Below are 20,114 nucleotides of genomic sequence, written 5' to 3' on the forward strand. Positions count from 1 at the left end.
GTTCGAGGGACGTCATCGGGCTGAACGTGTGCTGAACTCGGAGGTGTCGTGCGTTCGGTACTTGATCGGTCGGATCGTGAAGACGTACGACTACATCAACCGCGTTGTGCTAACGCTTCCACTTTCGGTCTACGAGGGTACGTGGACAACACTCTCCCCTCTCGTTGCTATGCATCACCATGATCTTGCGTGTGCGAAGGAAATTTTTGAAATTACTACGTTCCCCAACACAAGCACCCAAGAGTAACAAAATCCACACTAGAAAGTATGGGGGAATCAAATATCCTTTGGTGGAAGTGTAGATCTAGGTCTCCTCCTTCAATCCCTAGCAAATCAACAAGTTTGGGTGGCTAGGGAGAGAGATCGGGCAAGAAAGCTATAATGGCAATAATGGAGGAGAGAGAGGCAAGAGGTAGGTGGGAGGTAGGAGAAGCACCTCCTTAAATAGGCCCCCCAAGATCCAACCGTTAAGTGCAGAAATGCATGGGACCGGTACTTCCGCACAAGACACCGGTACAACCGGTGAATGCGGGGAACCCCTCCTAGGGCACCAGGGCGGTACTTCCGATGGCGCACCCGGTAGTACCGGTTTGTCGGAACAAACCGGAACTACCGCACAGCCACCGCTCAACTACCAGGCCACAACAGAAAGAAAAACCCTCAGGCCGGTAGTTGGAGCGGAGGTTGGACCGGAACTACCGCCCTGAACACCGGTAGTACCGGTTTATTGAGAAAAACCGGAACTACCGTTCCACCACCGGTCTACTACCGCACCCGGTACAGAAGGGAGTCACCCCTGACCGGTACTAGGGGCGGTGGTAGGACCGGAACTATCGGCCAGCGGTACAACCGCTCAATGAAGCGGTACAACCGCCAAGAGCAGGACTGCACAGAACAGATGATGGGAAACCTCTCTCTCCTGAACGGAGGGTATATCGTGGGTGCAGAGAATGTGTACGTGAATGATTCACCCAATACCTTCCGATGGATTCCCTCTTAATAGTATGGATGCCCTACGACCAAAGGAAATAAAACGTCGGAAACTCCATCTTCGATCTTTTCTGCATAGAGGGAAAACCTAACCGTCTTGCCCCACACCATGAGTACCTGAGAAAACTATGGCGCACGATTAGTCCACGTGTGTTGTCATCATCACCAAAACCCTAAGGCAAAGGATGCCCTTACAATGTGCATGTCGTAGAGTGCAATGTGCTTCGTGCGTGAAACGATTCCTACACTTGCTGCCAGAAGGCCCCTCCTCTGCTCGTGCCTATGAAATCCGCTAATATGGCCAATCGCACATCGCACAACAGCTCATCCTCCATGGTCGAGTACCCCGCCATCCTTCGTACTCTGAAAAACTACATGACGTCCGAAATTAAGCTAAATGGCATTTGACCGAACACCTGCCGGGCGTGGTGTCCGCCATGGAGGGCGTCGACGAGGGGGGGGAGTGTACCTGGTTACATACGGCTCCATGGTGGACATCGCCATCATAAAAGGCGAGTGGGCGCGTCAATGCTGGCGGCGGACGTCTGGCAATGCCTCTGTGGCGGCCGGAGAGGTACAACGACGGTGACGGAGGTGGAGGGTGCTGATGCAAAGTAAGAGGGGGAGGGGCGGGGTGGGAGGAAATGGGACCGGGAAGGGGATTTAGTGGGCCTTGGGTGTCGGAGTCCTACAGGGCTACTGTCCGGACTTCCACCCCTCCCCCGATCTTCACTTTACGGGAGAAAATGCGTACGGACCGCCGAGCAAAACGATACAGGCCTGCCTTGGATGACACAACACGTTTGGATCGCGCTATTCGGACGATTGCGGGCGGTTTGACGGTCCGCATTAGAGATGACCTTAGCCCTAACAGAAAAGGGGAAGCTTCATGTACTGTTCTAAGCCTCTTTGACATGATTTTGAAAATCTTTCTCAAGAAGCCGCAAATTTTCAAACTTAAACGAGTGCTTGGGCCTACGAAATTGGCCATCGGTAGAGATGAGTATGGACACATGATCACTCAAAACAGTGGGCAGATTAATCACTTTGGTATTGGGGTAAAAACAGCACACCACCAATCCGGATTTCCTAGCCTCTCTCACCTTGTGATTTGTGAATGGCGATAAGAAATCCGTGGCATGCACCAACCAGTAACCGCAGGGATCTGGCAGCGCGCGCGAGACGAGACAAGCACTGAGCTGTCGAGCTCCCCACCCTCAGCGCCTAGCGCATTTGTCTTGCTCCACCGCCACCGGGCCAGCGAGCGACAGTGCCACCGGCCGCCACTCTGGAGCGTCAGGGGTGACTGGCAGGCGAGCTAGCCTCTAGCGATTAGACAGGCAAGCCAAGCTTTCCCTGACTGCTACAGCGCACTGCGCTCCCGCTCTGGCCCTCCCGACTTGGCCTTCTCTAGCAATGGGGTAGCATGGACGGACGTATATGCACCGATGGCACAGTGCACCCAAATCCTTCCTCGTGTCCGTGGTGCAGCCTCTGCCTCTCCTTCCTCCTTCCATCCTTTCCTTCCTAGGAGTGCTATATATGGCGTGTGTCGCCGTGCCTTCCTCATCCTCACACCTCACTCTCAGTTTTCTTGAATTGTGGAGCTGTTTCGTCGGCATTGTATTGCCGGGGTGCAGCTTAGCCGTGTATGGATGAATCGACGGTGCAGTCCAGCCTGATGCAAAAGGTTAGTTAGTGCATGTATGGCTGGCTGGTGCCGCTTGCCTGGCTCCCTGAATGCCATCCGAGAAGCGCGCCACTGTGTGAGGCGTCCCTCCTGGTTGGCATTGAGGGAGTCATGCAGGCCTCGGCTCCTCCTTCCTTCCTTCCTTCCTTCCTTTACTATGCCTTTCTTCAGGTCTTGCTGCCACTTTGTTAACTGTCTGCGACGGCTTATCCTTATCCGTGTGTTTTTCATAAATCAATACAAGTCGTTCTACCATGCATTGTGGGATGCCCATTTGTATTCATTCATTTACTAGGAAGTATACCAAAATGCACGGCGTTTTCGGGTTTTGCGTAGGGCATAAAAGGTCACATAGGTTGACAGCCAAATGCATTCGGTACCAGCCAAGTAACACTAGCATTAGGTTTGAACGATGAACTACATCAATACTAAGGCCATGTATATATTTACACTTTCCTTCGTAGCAAGATCGACGTTCTTTTCCCGATATCCTAAGTGCGCACAAAGTATATATAGCTTGCTTCTCGCTCAAGAGCTTCAGTAGAGCCTAATCCTTGTGGAGATCGCCCTCTGGCAAAGGGGGCAAACCTTCAGATCTTTCCCGCAGTCGGCGCATGTCTGCATTATTCCGACACATCATCGCTTTATCAGTTCAAAAACTTGGTGATTTAACATCAGAACCCAAAAAACATTTTAAGATGCATTTTCAGGACGTTTGAATACCTGGTGCCCACATCCAAAAGCCAGGTTCTTTGCTTCAGACCAGCAGATTGGACAAGTCTGCACAACACAAGTTCAGCATTGGACACAAGTGTCAAGCACAGCCACATCACTGAGCATACAAAAATCGCTGCTTACAAGACACTGAAACGTACCTGCTGATCACCCACATCACTGTCCTGTCGAGGTGCTGATGCATTCTTCTGTGGCGACACATAGCCGGTGCCAGTCGATTGAGTCTGCTTGACTGCTGAGTATCCAGAGGGTTGTTGATATACCCTCACAGGTGGAGGTAACACTGATCGGTGCGGAAATCCTCTTCGTTTGCTACCCAAGAAAAATACAAAGAAGTTGGGATTACTGCTGCAGAAGACCAGGGCTGTGGATTTTCAGCAACTATTTGAGTTTGGTTAGATAGTAAAATACCCAAGAAGCTGGAGGTTCATTGTTGCCTTGAACTGGGCTGGGATCTCCATAAGTGCTGAAAGAGCAAATTCTGCCTCCTTTTTGCTAGTAGGAATAGGCCTTGACATGATCTCTGTGAAGTTCACAAACTGCAGTGAACCAACATTATTATTTCTCATGATTAGTCCAGTCCAAATATAGAGGGTCGATCAACAAATATTAACAAAAGGATTTACCTGAAAATTATCAAATGCACGAGAAGGAATGTTGTCATCAAATTGCCTCATCATATCCCAGGGCCCATCACCAACTCCAACAAGCACAATTGACAAAGGGTAGTCACTGGACAAAGAAATCGCAATTGTGTTGAAATGTAAGAGTTCAGTAAGACAATTTGTAAGTAAATACAATTTAAAAATTATCTTAATTGTGGAAACATCAGGCCTATTATTACCTTGCTTTCACAATGGCATCTATAGTTTCTCTTTCCTGTGGGCTCAACTGGCCATTACCAGTGTCAACACTGCGTGTAACCTGTGCACATTTTCAAGGAAAGCATAACAAGAATAATAAATTATAAACTCATTAACTCAGGTAATATTTTACAAAAGAATCAGCACAGTACTAGGCTACTAGCAGAGTTACAGTACTGGTACGAGATTAAACCTGTCCATCTGCTATTATGAGCAGAACATGGTACTGGCCACCACTACTATCAACAATACCAATAGCAGTCTCAATCATAGGTGCAAATGAAGTGGGACCTGTTGGTAACAATAAATATAAGAGAAATTATTATTGGCATGCTTTATTGAAGAAGGCTACAAAATATTGATACACTAACCAGCCAAACGAAGCTGTGGAACAATTTCTCTGTATCGCCCAAGTGCTTGTTCAAAGCCATCACACGGTTCGTTCTCAGGATAGAAGCTAAATACCTTTTGATCATGAGTAGTAGCTGTAGTTTGAAAACAGGATTGTCATGTATTCATTTTTTTACAAGAAAAAAGAGCCTCGAGGCATGCTATGTACTGACCATCAACGAATCCAAAGCATGGTATCAGATTGTCCTCATCAAATCGTGCGAGGGTTCTCCCGATAATGGATATAGCCTGCTCATAAGGGTTTGGAGTATTCCCTATTGCATGCAAGCTCCGGTTGTTGAAGGACAATTTACCTAATTATAGCAATCATAACTCACCAGTTATTTTTTAGAAGAAAGTACAAAAAGGAAAATAAGGAGTGAAATTATCGCGATGTGATGTTTTCATCATTGAACAAACCTGTCCATTCGTTGCTCTTGGTGAAATCAATCCCAACGATTAGATTTGAGGACTCCAGTCCATTATGTGAAAGAGCATCAGTCACCTAGATTAAGAAGGGAAATAAGTTGCTGCCATACTTTCTGACAGACTAAATTGAACTAGCGTGGTATGTGAAAGATGTGCTATGTCACATGTACTGCTAGACTACAGTCAGTGGTTAGCAACTAAGAACATCAAGAGTTCCACAGTTTACTTCAAGAATCAGTGCACGATGCAAAATACTGTATCGCATTGGGGAATTTTATGGTATCCAAAAAAACAGAGAAGAACAGAACAACCTACAGAGGATGAATATTAGTCTGTTAATTCGTAAGACATTAGCACACCATCAGATGCACTTCTCTCCAAGACGGCTAGAAGGGATCACAGCACACAATTCACGCACCGCGGAACAATTTCCAGCCGATCGAAACGGCCCACGAGGCCCGCGTGTACCACCGTACTAGGAAACAATGAACCTCGGAGCAAGCATTAACAGGAAGAAATCTGGCTGACCTGCTCCAGGGTGTGGTAATCGTCGCCGAACTTGGCGAAGGGGTCTTTCCCTCCCGGCGCGGCGTTCTTGCTGTGGTGTGGCGTTGCAGGCAAGCAGAGCCAGCCCCCAAATCGAGCGGCGGGCGGAGACGAAACGGGCAACCGGAACGAGATAGGCACGGAGAGAGCTTGGAGGAGTCCGTTCGTTCTACTCTACTTCGGGAATCCGTGGGCTCGATCTGGGCCGCAGTAAGTTGCGGGGACGGGCCCTCGCGCCCTCAAGTTCACTGGGACGGACCCAGCTGCCAGGGACCCTTGTCTAAAAAAAAAGCTGCCAGGGACCCATGTGCTCAAAAAGGTAGGATGGTCTGATGATGCGTCACGGAACAGACGATGATGCTCGAACGGAAATGCGGCCGAAATTTTTATTAATAGTAAGTAAAATGCCCGTGCGTTGCCACGGGCAATAATATATGTACAAATTTTAGACGTGTCCATAATTGAATGACAAAGTTTAGTTGAGGATTATCTAACTCAATGTTGAGATGAAGTAGCGTACATCTGTACTGAGTTGAATTTAAGAAGAGCACACACATTTCTTTTCATTTAGCATATAACTATCCACTTCACATGAAATATTTGAAGTAAGCTTGCAAAAAATAGCATTGTTCATATTTAGATTAAAAGAATAAAAACTGTAATAACGTATTGATATAGAGTAAACAAAGCTATTTCACAATGTTGTAATAAAATTACACATATGCTTCTCCGATTAAAAAAAGTTTATCCCAATTCTCTTCACCAAATCACGCACGACTTGTGGAATATTTTCTATGCATTCATTGTCCTTGTACGACAGCAAGTGTACCAACACCTGATTCTGTAGGTCATAATCGTCCTGCACGTGCATTATGCTGTCATGCAAGGCTCACATCTAAAAGGACACATGAATGATGAATGTAGAGTACTCACCAGGACAACTGGTAATCCATGTTCATGATCATGCCACGCGCGCATAAACTTTAAAACTAAAAACCCAGACAGATTGCTGGATAGGAGTAAATGTTTTTAGCAATATGATAGATGAAAATGGGGTAGTGCGAGCAGCCTAGCTTTATTATTTCCTTCCCTTCCGCTGAATTTGGGATTTTCTTGCTGCATGTGACGCACCGCCTTAACTGCCCTGCAATCTCGGCGATTATCTTCCCTACATAGGGCAATCTCCGCGATTATCTTCCCTACATAAACGTGATTGCTTCCCTCTGATTTATTTACCGATTGGCTAGCGCCATTATCGCATGCAAAAATATCGGGAGCAAGAAAATGGCCAGAGATGTCGCTCCGTTTTATTGTATCGTATACTTTTACTCTGAGTGGAAACATCCCATCCAGCGACAAATTTGGCGGGTCTACGGCGGATAAGACGGAATCACCAAGCAGTCCACTTTTTGAGTCTTTTGATATTCATTTTGCTAGAAGGACAGCAAATGTTGATACTCATGACTGTGCGTGAGTGGCGCAGAAGCACGTTGGCTGGACCATAGCCCTCATTATCTTCAAGAGGAACCATATTTTCCTTGTTGCAAGAAGTGTCTTCTTGTTCTAACCATGGTACGTGAGGTATAGTTGCTTAGAAACATAGAACAACGAAATTGCTATATTTGCAAGTAATAATATGCCTACCATTAAGCACCTTTAACAACTTACGTATCTTGACTTGATTCTGTCTCTTGGGAATGAACCAATAGTCGAGCTTTCTTTTGTTGATAGGCTTCACGACGCTTTTTAAGTAGCTCATCTTTTTTATCTGCATCCATCTGCGCATATCGTTCCCTAGCACGTTGCCGCTTGCGCTCTTTCACATCTATAGGTTCCCCTCCATTATTAATATCGATGACACCTAAAAAATAGAATAATAATTTAGTTATTTCTTGTGCATCAGATTGTACAAATTCACAGCATTAAATCATTAAATATTACTTTGGTTCGTAGAGTTCGACATGTCTTTGAAGGGAGTACGATCACTCGATCGCGTCGGAGACTTCATCTGCAAGGAAGATAGTATCAAAAAAAAAGTTTCTGTTACGTGGCCACCGTGGTAAGATTGTAGAGTGCACACTTATTCTACCTCATTCCAATTCATATTCGACTTATGCACTCATGTTTATTATACCACGAATTAAAATCACTAATGATGATGATTTAAAAATTATTCATGCAAGTATGCTAGTTGTCCAATGTCTACAGTGAAATTCAGTTGACATTACCTCAAGAGCATAAATGATCGTGTTGTTGATGCAAATTAAAATGATATATATTTTATATCCATAAAATTAATAGCACGTGGTACCACAAGTATCTTGCATTCTCTTGAGTCACAACATTTCATCAGACTATTTTTTAGGACCGTTTACCATACATTAGATATTGTCCACATGAGAAAATATAAGAAATGAAGGCATCGTTGTACAAGAGAAAAACACAGCGTAGTATAACATTTGGCCCACCCACGAGAACTAATCTGGTCAACGGCCTATTACATCAAGTGCCACCATCCATCCATTCTAAATTGGCCCAACTTGGGCCTGCCAGCACCGCTGTGCCACTATGCGCACCGTCCGATCCCCTAGACGGCACAGATCAACAACACGATCGCAAAATCAGCACCGGTGGAAACCCTACCCAAAATATCCTCCAATTTTCGCCGTCATTCACGGAAAGGAAGGAGATAGCGGCTGCGTCGGCGCCGAATTCCTTGCCGGCGTAACCGCGCCGGCAATTCGCGATGCTCAACGGCGATGTCGCGTCCGGCGTCGATCTATCCCGCTGTGCTCGTTGAGGATGTGGTGCCGCCGTCCTTGAAGGCGGACGTCCTGGCCATGGTGATGGGGGCTGCGTGGGCCGTCGCCATTGATGGCAGGCTGCGCGCGCTACGGTGACGGCGGGCCGGGAGACGACGTTCGCGCGGAAGACGGAGGCTGAGCGGTTTCTGTGTGCTGGAGTTTGCTCCGGCGGCGTGGAGAGGAGCTGCAGCCGGCGCATCGCAAAGGGATGGAGGCCCCCTTCTCCCAGCCAGTCACCGATTATATGTGGGTACGTGTATTTCTGCAACCTCATCTGAAGCATACTATTCTATTATGCTCGAAGCCCAAATAGTAAACAGGATGCGCTTTGCATAGAGTCGATGCTCACAAACATGGGGCTAATTATACATGGTAAACATGAATAAACTATAGGTCTTACCGAACCAAATTAGATAGGAGTCTGCGTGCGTTTATCTTAGCGGCGTGGCACCCGGGTTGATAGTCGAGCTGATTGAATTGGAGGCGGGGACAGATCAGCAGGAAACCAATGCCACGAAGAGTGCGTGAGGTTCGTATGCCAAGCAGACTTATATGCAACCATGGATAGGAAAGTGATCCCATATTAATTAATTAGAGTTAATGCGCATTATTACACAAGGAATTAGTGGGGAAACAAAAAAAATGGAAAGAACATAGATATAGCAGTTGATCCTGGACAGAATCTCATCTGTCATTGATTTCTTCATCTAGCTGGATTTATAATGATGACAACACGTACTATAAAAATAGATCCTTGTGAAGCTGTTTTAGAGGCGACGAACACTAAGTGGCTGTGCGAATATAATAACATTTGAACATCATTATAGAGCATCGAAGTGAATTTTGCATCAGACTTGAACCCTCCTCATTCGTTGAACGTGAACATGGCTCGTTCGTTGAACAATCAAGCTGGCCCGGTTGAGCATCTCCTAGTGCCGCACGGCAGGCTGCCAGCTCGTAGGACTGCTGGTTGTCTGGTTGGAAGACAAGCTGGCTCATGTATGTCGTTTTCAAGAACCGTACAAAATAGGTTTAATAAAACAACATACAATCCATATTTTTATATAAGATGGTCATGTTAAACATTCTTCGATTACACAAGCACTCACGTTGTGCTCTGTTGACCTCAAGCAGTGTGGCACCTAAAGTCCAGAGCCCCTGCTTTGCTAGTCCCCACCGCATCAAGTGGCGTGACACATGCTGGTCCCAGACACGTAGGTAGATAAACTCCCTCCTGGTTGAGCAATAAAATGTTAGCCCACTGCCATGCATCACATGTCGGTATGGTGTGGTACGGTCGTCTGACCTGTGTAACATTATTTTGCTGACATGCATCACTATGCCAATGACATCTGGGAAAAATGATGTGAATTTGTTAAGAAAGTCTGGCTCAACTACATGTCAGCAAAATTCATTGTGAGATGATACAATGCACCTGCAAGCATCCTGTTTCTGAGGCTGTAGGCATCTATAAAATCAATGAATCGTGGCGGCAACGAAGGGATGTTAATGCTGGCCCTGGCAAGAAGTACTTCAGTGCGCGAGTGGAGGACGATGTAAAAGTCACATGGCACCGGCAATGCAACTGGCAGATGCATAGCTGCTGGTTCAAAACCAACTTTTTTGAATAAGTGTACTGAGCCGGCACGTAGGTTTTCACTGAAGCGGTATGCGATCGGTTGAAATGGATCAAATGCAATTGCATCCATTTTGACCCGCTGGAAATCTATTGCATACATTAGCAGCATGTTGAATATATTATCAGCAGATCACTTGATAGCATATCTTCTTTGAATACTTACAGTTTGGTCGATGAGGATGGCGTGAAAGATGGCTGCTCCACTCCGGGTATGTTTGATGCGAGCATACAAAACCTTTGCCATTGCGTCCCAACCTCTACTGTATATATGTAGGTTTTCTATTTCGCTGAACCTTACATGTCTGCAATTGGTTGACAAAGAGCACAATTCTGTATATTTCCTAATGCAAATAACTAAAAGCAGGAATGGATAAAATGTTGCCTAGCGATCGGCGGTGGAGGGCCAACGGGAGCGGGAACGAAGTTCACAGGCGGTGGTGCCATGACCCTCTTCGAGCCAGGACGGCCCATCCTGGGTCCCATCGGCATGAGTGCTAAGACCCGATTTCTCTTCTAACACGACTCATGGTTCAGAACGCAAGGACGTATATTGACTGATCTGACTATTTTCATTTTCATTGGCGCCAAGTAAACCATGGTGATAGGAAAAAGGAAGTGATTGAAAGAAGGAGATTGATCAACGTTTGATTGAAAGAAGGAAGGAGATTTATCACCGTCATGAATGAATTGATTGCCATGCATGAATTGATTGCGTTTCGATTGATTGTTGATTGATTCCGCTTGGTTGCCTTATGTGAATTATTTCTTTACCAAAGATAGAGTCGATTGGAGGGAGAAAAGAAAATCGGCATAGGGAGAAAATCGGTGGGGAGAAAACCGGTGTCGGGAGAAAAAAAATCGCTGGAGGGGAGGGGGGATCGTACGAAGGGGTTGGACGAAGAGGGGGAACGTAAGAGGGGAAACGGAACCTTACGTTTCTTTTAGGTAGTAGAGATTAATAATCCAGTAATTAGGAAAGTAATAAAGTATGAATGGAAATTTTAATTATAGTAAGGACGCGGTCAACAACAGCGTCCCTGTATGGACGCACATGCTAATGACGTCCATCCCTGGACGCTATTTTGGATAGCATCCATCCACCATCTGGTTGGGTCGAGCCTGCTCGCGGTCGCTGCATCCATCTCGTGCCTGTTGCCCACCTTCATCTCCTCTCCTACCACGGCCGCCCTTTGACCTCCGGCAAATCCCCGCCGCCCACCTTGCTCAGACCGCCTCCGCCTCGTCCCCCACCTCCTCACGACCGCCTCGGCCTCCGCCTTGTCCCCCACCTCGTCACGACCGCCCCGACCTCTGGCTCATCCCCGAGGCCCACATCCTCACGGCTGGCCCCGACCTCCTCTGGGCCAAAGGGGGTGGGCGGAGGACGCCGTTGTGGCGGCATCAGCAAGTTGGCCAGAGGTGTTCGTCCCTCGCCCTTATCTCCATTGCTTCTTTGTACCCGTCCCTACCATTGGTAGCAGTGTGGATCTTCCCAGGGTGCTACACTGTAATTTGTCGCCATAGAAGGTACGCATTGTGCTATTCCCCAGTTAAACAACAGTACTCCGACCATGCATTCTACTAGCCCCTAATTAGTGATTACAGTGTCGATGCTTTCAAATTAATCTGTACAAGGAGCAGATGCTTTCAAATTACTTCTGACTAAGGATTTACTATTTGTCTCTTATTCTGTCTAATAGATTCATATGAAAGTAACATTTTTGAAATAATATAAATTAGTTCCTTGTCTTTCATAAAAGGTATTGCGCATCGAACCAAAATATTATAAATTTCGGAACTTTTATGAAATAACATAGTACTTGAGCAGCTGAGCATAATTGATTCCTATGTTGTTTTCTTGTACCTTTATTGATTACGCTAACTGTGTAGGCATAGCTGAAAACATTGGATTGTTTGAGTTTTATTTATCAGTGTAGTATTGTGAAGAATAAATTCAATTGATTGCTTTGATCTTTCACGTCAACATCTTACTCATTCCTTTTATGCCGTAACAGGGTCTTGAAATGGATACAAATGGATGTTTCAGTGATTTGTTATAGATGCCTCACAGCCAACACAAAATATCCAAAACTTGGGAAAATGTGAGTATCCTTTAAATTTGCATGTCATCTGTTAGACTTAGCGATTAACTAAAGAGTAATTGTTGTGTGTATTGATGCAGCCTAACATTTGCTTGAATGTACGGTGTCACCATGTTGGCATCCCATTTGACCCCCTATGTACATCAGCTTTAGAGAACCTTGGTTTTTATCAGATTGCTAAGATGAGGAAAATCAATGTCGACAAATATTTGATACCGGCATTGGTGGAGCGTTGGCGGCCCGAGACAAACAGTTTTCACCTACCTGTAGGAGAAATGACTATTACGTTGCAAGATGTCAGTTGTTTGCGGGGGTTACCTATCCATGGTAAACCACTTGTTGGAAAAGTTGATACACAGTGGTCAGAAATAGTTGAGAGGTTGCTTGGGATTCCTGTGGATGAACAACACATGAAACAAAAGAAAAGGCGAAAAGGTGATGATAATACTGTTGTGAGGAATTCACAATACTCTCTAAATCTGGGTAAACCGCGGGAACGCTTTCATGTGTTGCCGGATAATCCAATGGACTGGGAGATTAATTGGCATGCTCGAGCACTTGTTCTAGAAATCCTTGGCTCCGTAGTCTTTACTGATACATCTGAAGATGGAGTGCCAGCTACGTATCTCCAATTTATGCAGGATTTAGGACAACCAACAGAGTATAATTGGGGAGCAGCTGCTCTTGCTCTATTGTATAGAGAATTGAGCATAGGTGCTGAGAAAGAGAGACTAGAAATTTCAGGTCCTTTATTGCTGCTACAGTTATGGTCTTGGTCCCGTTTGCACTTGGTCGCCCTAAAGTTATTTTTGAGAAGCCCAAAGAAGGAGAGGAGCTTGATGAAGACGAAGAAGAACAAGAAGTACACTTGGATTATAACCTTGTTTTTGGAGCAAAGTGGTGTGCTGCACATGCGTTTGATGTCCCTCATAATGCTGGCATTGTATTCTCCTCGCCAAACTTAGTCCGATCTAAGGGGTAGGCCAACCTCTTAATTGGACGTTGCTTGCCTTAGCGTCCAGGCCTGGACGCTGTCTACAATAGCATATCACGTGAAAATGGGCACCAAACTGACGGTTTGGCATTAATTATTTTCCTAGCCGTACGTCGTCGTGTGCCGACGGCCATTTCGAGCCACCATCACCAAAAGGACCCTTTGTAGCTATGGCCTGACACATTCTAGATGGGTAGAGATTAAGCAATGGATCGTTCTAACAAAAAAAAGTTTTTTTTAACATAGTACAGACGCAAGCGCTCATGTACACGCGCATACACTCACCTCTATGAACGCACACACGCACACTCTACCCCTATGAGCACCTCCGAAAGACTGAGCCGGCATATCATCTTGAAATTTACGAAGTCACCGTAGGCACCTCGTCGTCGACGGGAACGTCTGCTCTCACAGAATGTGCATCGCTAAAAATCCTGAAATAAATCCAGAAAAAATTCAAGCACCAGGAGTTGAACTATGGTGGGTTGGGGATAGCACAGTCTCTTTGACCATCCAACCACAGGTTAAGCAATGGATCTTGAAGAATAGGTGTTGGCACGGGAGTGTTGGATTTTTTTTTGCAAAATCTCTTTTTAACCCATCCACAAAAAAATATATCTTTTTAACCCAAGTCTAAAAACCCACCCCCATTAATAAAGAAGAGCGGTCTTTTTGATAAAATAACTAGGTAAAACCCAAGAAACTACTACGTGGGCGCATAAAAATCTCTGCTTAAACATGAATATGCGTGATATCATCGGCCGACCTAGCTACTAACCCACATTCCAACAAGCAGCGGCGACACCACAACTCCAAGCATGTGGGGTCAGCCTTTGAAATGTGTGGGGTCAGAGGAGCTACTAATAACCAGGGGTCGAAGGATGACCAAAATGGGATCGGCTGACCCCACAGCCATAACGTGGCTTCACCACTGCCAACAAGCAACCCAGATGATGGCCACCATCAAGGATGCATGCACATGTCATTTCCAGCGGGCCTCTTGTCGGGGTACACAAATAGGGGTGTATGTTTCCCCTAACTTGTGCACGGACAGCGGGCCTCCGGCACGACAGCAAAAGAAGCAAACTTCACCATGTATCCAAGACGAAACCAGGCAAGAGAGATACAACTCTTTGAGAGATCAAGGGGCGGATCAAGAAGATCAAGGCTAGCCAAGACAACAAGATATCACTGGGGAAAGGCCTCCCTTGCCGGGCAGGCGAGCTCGGTCAGGTCGTGGCCATCCCGAAGACAAGTCCAAGATCTCCATGGCAGGCCTTGCCGGGACCGCTGGCGGTCCACTTCCCCGCCAAGGCTCCACCGCTCCATCTCACCACACGCAAGTCATCCATCAGTGCGGTGTCGAGCCCTCAGATGCCTAAGTGGCTGCCATTTGGCATGTGGCAGCCGTTTAGGAGGGAAATTACCTCCATGTGACACCCGTCCAGAGACGTGTTAAGCAGACAGATGAAAGATGCATACGCGGCGCGGCAGGCCTACTGGGCCACATCCATAGCTTGACACTTAGCAGTGCATTTAATGCACTTGTCCTATCTGCCAGAGTTAGGTATGATAGCACTGTTAGCTATCCAAATCATTGGATAATGACTGTTTTGCCATTGTGGTAACCCCTTAACCTATAAAAGGAGGGCCATGACAACCTTAGAAAGGATTCAGACCCTCGTGTACCATACGCGCGTAGCTGCTCCCCTGAAGCAACCCTGCCGGGCTAGAGCGCCGCGTCTCCACCACGGTCTTTCGATCAATCCATCAAAGCAGGAGTAGGGTTTTACGCCTCGCGCCCTCGCGGCGGCCCGAACCTGAATAAAAACCGCCTGTGTCACCATTGTCGTGCTGCTACACAACCTCTGCTCTTTGTGCAACGTGACCTCCCCTGCCGAACCACGAAGGGGCCAGTGGCCTCATAGGTGATCGTGTTACACCACGACATCTTTAACGCGCCAGATAGGGAGAGCGGAACCTGAGACCGAGGACCGCGTCCTCAACGGCGTCGACGCTCATATCCTCGACGGCTTTTAAGAAGGAAGGCGACGTCGCTCCTTCGCTCCTGGTGGAGGCTAGGGTCATACCAACATTCACCTTTTTTTCAGTTATAAAAAGGAAAAACATTGACCTTTTCGCCGTTCGGATCAGATCCACCGGCAGGAAACAACATGCGTATATGATTCACGACTCCACTGTTTGGATTTACGCACGACACGTTCCCATGATCCGTAGTGCCCATCTTCTAATCAATCTCGCGTGAAGAACAATATCTTCAAGCCTATCCGGCGATCGATCGATCGATCGATGCCCCCCTCGTGTCAGCATGCCGCGCCCATACGCTCGCGTCATGGCGTCGGAAACACCTCTCTATGCATACAGCTACAGTATGCACCAATTAACATGAACGTGTTCCGTACCCGAACTAAACGTCTCCGACCACCGATATTATCACCTTCATTCAGGCAAGCAGCACAGGCGTTTCCGCGACCGATCCCCATCCCCATCACGGCATCAGCATCAGCAGCAGCAGCAATCAGCCGCCGCTTGGACGACACGACACAAGGCTCCAAAGACCAAACCATAGCCCACAGGCAACCAACCCATCGTCGAGGCAGCCCGCACGCCACACACATGGCACACGCCGCGGCCGTGACCGAGCGGGCACGAGAGTGCATCGACAGGTGTGGCGCCCGGGCGAACGAACCGCACGGCCGGCAACGACCCTTGGACGACTGAAGCGCTCCCGCTGCTGCCATTGCATCGCACCGGCGATGTGGACCTCAGGGCGAGCCGTCGGGCAGAGAAAAGGGTTCCAGGGGCGGGTGTGCGGGTGCAATTTATGCCCGACGTGCGCACCGCCGCGTCGTTTTCGCGGGGCTCCCGCTGTAACCGGCCGGGTTGGCCATCTGTCCTCCGCCATTAAGGGCCGGTGACTACGTGCGTACGGCCGGCGACACGAAGCACAGGTAGTTAATCTGCGCGGCATCTCTGCTGACCTTGTTTGGTTAGTATAAAAACTGTGTGTAGAGAATGGTTTGGTGCATCGATAATAATTGATCGTGCACTAGGCACATAGGTATAAGGGGTGCGACCGGTGTCTTGTCTCACAAGATACAAGTACATACAGGAGGAGAGAGACACTACAAGTGCGGCATACAAAACCCAGACCTACGTACATGTACACATGTTCAACCCCGCTGTCGAAGCGTCGCCGGTGACGCAGAGACTGGACCGAAAGCCCTCAAACGTCGAGGTGGGTAGTCCCTTCGTCATGACATCGGCGAACTGCTGATCGGTGGACACATGGAGAACTCGAACACGACCAAGTGCGACGTGCTCCCTGACGAAGTGAATGTCGAGCTCAATATGCTTCGTCCGTCGGTGATGGACAGGGTTGGCAGCGAGATACACCGCGGAGACGTTGTCACAGTAAACAAGCGTCGCCTTGCTAACCTCGCATAGCAACTCCTGAAGTAGCTGTTGTAGCCAAGAGCATTCCGCGACGGCGTTGGCCAGAGCCCTGTACTCGGCCTCGACGCTCGATCGTGAGACCGTGGGTTGTCGTTTAGACGACCACGAAATCAGAGAGAGCCCGAGGTAGACACAGTAGCCGGAAGTGGAGCGGCGAGTGTCGGGACACCCATCTCAGTCGGCGTCGGAGTAGGCGACAAGGCTGGTGTCAGGTGATGCCGTCAGGGTGAGACCCATAGCTGTGGTGCCACGTATGTACCGAAGAATACGTTTCATCAGAGCCCAATTAGTATCACGAGGAGCATGCATATGAAGGCACTGAATGTCCGGACGCGTCAGTGTGAGGTATTGAAGCGCATCGACGATGGAGCGGTAGAAGGGAGCGTCGGACGTCGGAGAACCCTCAACGGCGGACACCTTAGCCTTCGTGTCGACAGGCGTAGGAGCAGGCTTGCAGTTAAGCATGCCCGCTCTCTCCAGAAGCTCGTAGGCGTACTTCTGCTGGTGCAGGAAGAAGCCAGTGGCCTGCTACCTCTTGAGCACTGCGTTGGTTTTTCCCTTGAAGAGGAAAGGGTGATGCAGCAAAGTAGCGTAAGTATTTCCCTCAGTTTTTGAGAACCAAGGTATCAATCCAGTAGGAGGCCACACGCAAGTCCCTCGTACCTACACAAAAGAATTCAGAGGAGATTCAAATATTGTTTATAGATAATCTTGATCATAAACCCACAATTCATCGGATCTCGACAAACACACCGCAAAAAGAGTTACATCAAATAGATCTCCAAGAAGATCGAGGAGGACTTTGTATTGAGATCCAAAGAGAGAGAAGAAACCATCTAGCTAATAACTATGGACCCGAAGGTCTGTGGTAAACTACTCACACATCATCGGAGAGGCTATGGTGTTGATGTAGAAGCCCTCCGTGATCGATGCCTCCTCCGGCGGAGCGCCGGAAAAGGCCCCAAGATGGGATCTCACGGGTACAGAAGGTTGCGGTGGTGGAAATAGCTTTTCGTGGTGCTCCTGGATGGTTTCGGGGTACGTAAGTATATATAGGAGGAAGAAGTAGGTCAGCGGAGCCACGAAGGGCCCACGAGGGTGGAGGGCGCACCTAGGGGGTAGGCGCGCCCCCTGCCTTGTGGCCTCCTTGTTGATTGCTTGACGTCCACTCCAAGTCCTCTGGATCACGTTTGTTCCAAAAATCACGCCCCCAAAGGTTTCATTCCGTTTGGACTCCGTTTGATATTCTTTTTCTGCGAAACACTGAAATAGGCAAAAAAACAACAATTTGCACTGGGCCTTGGGTTAATAGGTTAGTCCCAAAAATAATATAAAAGTGTCCCATTAAACATCCAAAACAGAATATATAATAGCATGGAGCAATCAAAAATTATAGATACGTTGGAGACGTATCAAGCATCCCCAAGCTTAATTCCTGCTCGTCCTCGAGTAGGTAAATGATAAAAACAGAATTTTTGATGTGGAATGCTACCTAGCATATTCTTCAATGTAATTTTTTTATTGTGACATGAATGTTCAGATCCAAAAGATTTAAGATAAAAATTTAATATTGACATAAAAATAATAATACTTCAAGCATACTAACTAAGCAATTATGTCTTCTCAAAATAACATGGCCAAAGAAAGTTCACCCCTACAAAATCATATAGTTTGGTCATGCTTCATTTTCGTCACACAAGAATGCTCTCATCTTGCACAACCCCGATGACAAGCCAAATAATTGTTTCATACTTTAGTAATCTCAAACTTTTTTCAACTTTCACGCAATACATGACGTGAGCCATGGATATAGCACTATGGGTGGAATAGAATATAATGATGGGGGTTGTGTGGAGCAGACAAAAAAGGAGAAAGTCTCACATTGACGCGGCTAATCAATAGGCTAGGGAGATGCCCATCAATTGATATCAATGCAAGGAGTAGGGATTTCCATGCAACGGATGCACTAGAGCTATAAATATATGAAAGCTCAATAAAAGAAACTAAGTGGGTGTGCATCTAACATGCTTGCTCACGAAGACGTAGGGCATTTGAGGAAGCCCATTGTTGGAATATACAAGCCAAGTTCTATAATGAAAATTTTCCACTAGTATATGAAAGAGACAAAACAAGAGACTCTCTATCATAAAGATCATGGTGCTACTTTGAAGCACAAGTGTGGAAATAAAGGATAGTAGCATTGCCCCCTTTTTTATATATTTTTTTATCCTTTCTTTTTTTATTTGGCCTTTTTTTCTTTTTTTTGGGACAATGCTCTACTAATGATGATCATCACACTTCTATTCATTTACAACTCAATGATTACAACTCGATACTAGAACAAAATACGACTCTATATGAATGCCTCCGGCGGTGTACCGGGATGGACAATGATTCATGAGTTGTCGGATGTGGGGTTCCGGCAACCCTTAAGGTTCGAACACTGGGGTGCGCGCGAAGTCTTTCCCTCCTACCGATCTACGCCCTAACTCGCTAAGATCTCGCGGACGAACTCGACGAACTCGCAAGACAGAAAGACACGAGGTTTATACTGGTTCGGGCCACCGTTGTGGTGTAATACCCTACTCCAGTGTGGTGGTGGTGGATTGCCTTTAGGGCTGATGATGAACAGTACAAGGGAAGAACAACCTCCTGAGGTTGAGGTGTTCTTGTGGCTAGGGTAGGCTCTTGATCGGGTTGGATCAAGCTAAGATGAGATGCCCCTATGGTGGCTAGCTCTACTTATATAGGCCCTGGTCCTCTTCCCAAATATCGAGCGGGAAGGGAGCCAACAACGGCGGGCAAATTTGAAGAGGGACAGCTAGTACAAGCTATCCTGACAAAAGCGGTCTTCGCCTGCGAAAAGCTCTGGTGGTGACGCCATCTTGGGCTCCACGATGACCTCCGTCTTGCTGTCCTCCTGGTCTTGGTCTCGTTGCACCAATATAGCGACCTTTGCCTGATGCCTCGGTACTTCTTCGCCTGCGCTGGCCTCCTTAGCACCAAAGAGGAAATAAGGACGCTGCGGGCGCTGGCGCCCGCCTGGTGTCGTTCTTCATGGCTCACGTCATGAGAGCCTCGTGAGGTTTGCCCCGCCTTGATATCTCCGCTCCTCGTGAGCCTGCCTGGCTAGGCCACCCCAGAGGAGGCCTTGCGTCGTCCCCCTCGCGAGGCTTGGACCCTCGCGAGGGTCTTGGATGCCTTGTTGATGAAGATAGGCCGTACGGCCTGCTTGCTTAGCCACGTCGTGGACCGTAGGCAGGTAAGTCTGGGGACCCCCGTTCCCAGAACGCCGACAGTAGCCCTCGGGCCCAAGGTGCGCTCGGGCTTGGCTTCGCGGCGAAGCCAAGGGTCAAGTTTGGAGCACCGCGGGCCCCAAAAGCCTGCGGCCTCGGTTGACGCGTGGCGGTCGATTGGACATGGGCGTCTCCGCTTCCCCACGCTGCCTCGGCAAC

General features: G+C 47.6%; 2 protein-coding genes across 3 annotated transcripts; one reads left to right on the forward strand and one right to left on the reverse strand.

The window, feature by feature from the left end:
- Positions 1-3,036: 3,036 nt before the first annotated feature.
- LOC123165721 (E3 ubiquitin-protein ligase RGLG5) lies at positions 3,037-8,988 on the reverse strand. The gene is made up of 14 exons (XM_044583426.1): positions 8,848-8,988; positions 7,585-7,651; positions 7,312-7,504; positions 5,626-5,695; positions 5,089-5,173; positions 4,842-4,982; positions 4,650-4,763; positions 4,472-4,569; positions 4,260-4,339; positions 4,042-4,147; positions 3,827-3,954; positions 3,556-3,727; positions 3,404-3,460; positions 3,037-3,298 (listed from the first exon to the last, which is right to left on the reverse strand). The coding sequence occupies exons 2-14, from the start codon at positions 7,649-7,651 to the stop codon at positions 3,218-3,220; spliced, it is 1,392 nt and encodes a 463-aa protein (XP_044439361.1). The 5' UTR covers positions 8,848-8,988; the 3' UTR covers positions 3,037-3,217.
- On the forward strand, positions 8,145-13,465 carry LOC123165720 (serine/threonine-protein phosphatase 7 long form homolog). Of its 2 annotated transcripts, XM_044583424.1 has the most exons (5): positions 8,205-8,697; positions 10,252-10,356; positions 10,451-11,613; positions 12,102-12,188; positions 12,269-13,465. In XM_044583424.1, the coding sequence occupies exons 4-5, from the start codon at positions 12,147-12,149 to the stop codon at positions 13,151-13,153; spliced, it is 927 nt and encodes a 308-aa protein (XP_044439359.1). In that variant the 5' UTR covers positions 8,205-8,697; positions 10,252-10,356; positions 10,451-11,613; positions 12,102-12,146; the 3' UTR covers positions 13,154-13,465. The 2 variants fall into 2 exon arrangements, with proteins under 2 accessions (XP_044439360.1, XP_044439359.1); XM_044583425.1 differs by having other exon boundaries at positions 8,145-8,697; positions 10,252-10,295; positions 10,451-12,188; positions 12,269-13,461.
- Positions 13,466-20,114: the final 6,649 nt, after the last annotated feature.

Source organism: Triticum aestivum, chromosome 7D (genome assembly GCF_018294505.1).
Source record: "Triticum aestivum cultivar Chinese Spring chromosome 7D, IWGSC CS RefSeq v2.1, whole genome shotgun sequence".
Taxonomy (NCBI): Eukaryota; Viridiplantae; Streptophyta; class Magnoliopsida; order Poales; family Poaceae; genus Triticum; species Triticum aestivum.